At 47.0% G+C, this 2,476-nt stretch overlaps 1 protein-coding gene across 2 annotated transcripts in view; it reads right to left on the bottom strand.

The window, feature by feature from the left end:
• LOC102677059 (discoidin domain-containing receptor 2-like) overlaps positions 1–2,476 on the bottom strand; it is a 141,476-nt gene that overhangs the window by 6,648 nt on the left and 132,352 nt on the right. For both annotated transcript variants that reach the window (XM_006616348.2, XM_031510762.1), the window contains exons 13-14: positions 1,773–1,973; positions 1,213–1,305 (exon numbers count right to left, since the gene is read on the bottom strand). In XM_006616348.2, coding sequence (XP_006616411.1) covers positions 1,213–1,305; positions 1,773–1,973 — 294 coding nt within the window. The remainder of the gene's footprint in view (positions 1–1,212; positions 1,306–1,772; positions 1,974–2,476) is intronic.

Raw genomic sequence — 2,476 nt, forward strand, 5'->3', positions numbered from 1 at the left:
CAAGCGTTCATCACACTTCGCGTAACAATTTACATCCGAGGCTGCATCCGAGTCGAGGATGTAATTTCTCGGACGAGGGGCGGGATTCGTTGACGCGATAATTCCGTATCAACCTGGGCGGAAAGTTGGGAGCGAAATTTTACAGCGCATTCGGGCCGGATTAATTTATAGTTGTAATAAACCGTGCAAACAATTTCGATGTTGACGTACAACCGATAATGAGTGGAACGTACACGTTTAATCGTTATTCCACGGGAAAATAAACTATCCGTTCATGCTATTTTCCGCCCGACGTATCGCTAACGAATCGCTGATTTCCCATGCGGTTTTGCGGCTCCGTTTGTTTTCGAGGGGTGGGCTTATACGGAAATACAGCCAGGCAAAGCAATAATTTAATTTCGACTTAAAGCGGCAGAGATCGGGTATTTTTCTAACCGAGCTACTACAATCCTTACCAAAGGAAATTCTTCCTTCTTTATTATAGTGATAATTTGTATCCGCGATGAATTTTCGTTCAGAAAATTTGGTAAACGATAAATTTTAGAAATCGAAGAACGACGCCATCTATAATTTCGCGAAGAATTGAAAAAAAAATTTCATAAAGAGATAAATCTCGCTCGAAGAGGGGAACGATTACAAATTGCATTCGCAATTGGATATCTAGAGAACGAATTTTTACTTAACTCGAAACTATTAAACGAAAGAAGAAGAAGAAAAAAGATATAAATAAATCATAGTATAAACACGCGAAATCGAATATAAGCAGGGGAAAAAGGGAAGTTTATATCCGAAAGATAGAGAAATCCTTCATCCTGCGAGAAATAATATCAAGGTAATCCTTTCGAGCAACCTCGAAAATTGCTTTCTCGGTATTCGGGAGATGCGGTGACGAGCGGTTAAAGGGAAATGAAATCGCGAAGAGTAAGGGAAACAGCTTGATTAAAGGACGTCATTTATATATATATATATATATATGTATTTGTGCGCTTCCAAGCGGAGGGCCAAGAGGTCGAAACAACGTTTACACATCTCCTCTCTCTCTCTCTTATTCTCTGCCCCTTCCTCCTCCTCCTCCTCGTTGGAGCAAACAAAACATCTGCGCTTACAGGGGAGGAAACGACGATAGTTTGCGCCCCGCTAAGACGCGTTTATCCTCGTGGGAAGGGGAGATCCGTTCGGATACGTTTCCCTCCAACTTGCTCCCGTACTCACCTAGTAGCCAGATCCCTGTGCACGAAGTTCAAATTCTCCAGGTACCGCATGCCCGACGCGATTTGGGCCGCCATGTAGATGAGACAGTTGAAACTGAAACGAGGGAACAACGGCGTGAGTCGCGAGAGGGCAAAGTTAAGGGGCGTGAGATTGCACAAGCTTTCGGGTTTGCCGATGGGAGAGACGAGGCGATCGGAGGAGAGGGGGGGTTCGTGGAGAACCGGCGATGGAACGCGAGGGGAGGGGGAAGAAGGAGGGGAGGAACTGTCGCTCACGATTAATAAACGCTTCAAACTCGGATAGCTCGGTAGAAAGTTATCGGGTGTTAACTTCGCGACGTCTCGCCACACCGGATGAAACTAAATCTGAGGATGACGAAGCCTCATCCTCGTATTTCGCCGTGATAATTATCGAAATTCTCGCGTTTTGATTAATAATTTTCGCGCGCCTTCGAGATCCCTTTCGACGAAACGTCTTTCGACGGTCGCTTTCGAAAGTTAGTGAAATATCTCGTTGCTTCGTTTCGCGTGGGAAAATTCGTTTTCACGGATAACACTCACCTAAGCGTTTTGACACCGATCGGCATGGAATGGGCGTCCTCGGCGGTGATATGCGTCTTGAGGAATTGACAGAGGTCGCCGTGCTCCAGGTACTCCATCACCACGCAGTATGGCTCCTCGCGGTAGCAAGCTCCCAGGACTCTGGCTATATTACGATCCTCGAGGGCGGCCAGGATCCTGACGTCTCGTTGGAAATCCAACCTTGACAGATCCATAGGATTTACAAGCTCGTAGCTCTCCCCGTTATCCCATCCAAATATCTCTCGGCTCGTTTCGAAATAAAAGATTTTCCTCCTCCAATTCGACATCTTCTTTTCTTCCCAACCGTAATCCCAACATTCGCCAAGTTCGCAATTCGTGTACGTAAACGGAAAGTTTGCGCGGCGAAAAAAGAAGGAAAGAGAGAAAGAGGGAGAGATAACAAAGCGCGGAATCCAGCTTTCCTAAAAGGCTCGATCCAATTTTGCATCGAGCGGGGCAAAGGAAAGGAGATCGTTGTTACGGCTAGATGGAGCCCATTGCTCGGCTCGACAGTGTCCGTTGCGCGAGATAATCGTAAAATTTTCGTAGAAAAGTTTCGACGTTTCGTCCGTTCCATCCGCGGGGGACGAGAAGAGCGCGAAACGAGCGCGCCTCTGTCGCCTCCTTCGCGCCGATGGAAAATCCCCGCTTTCGCGTCGTTTCCACGCAGCGCTGCGCCGTTA

Source organism: Apis dorsata, unplaced genomic scaffold, assembly GCF_000469605.1.
Source record: "Apis dorsata unplaced genomic scaffold, Apis dorsata 1.3 scaffold_257, whole genome shotgun sequence".
In the NCBI taxonomy this organism is placed as follows: domain Eukaryota; kingdom Metazoa; phylum Arthropoda; class Insecta; order Hymenoptera; family Apidae; genus Apis; species Apis dorsata.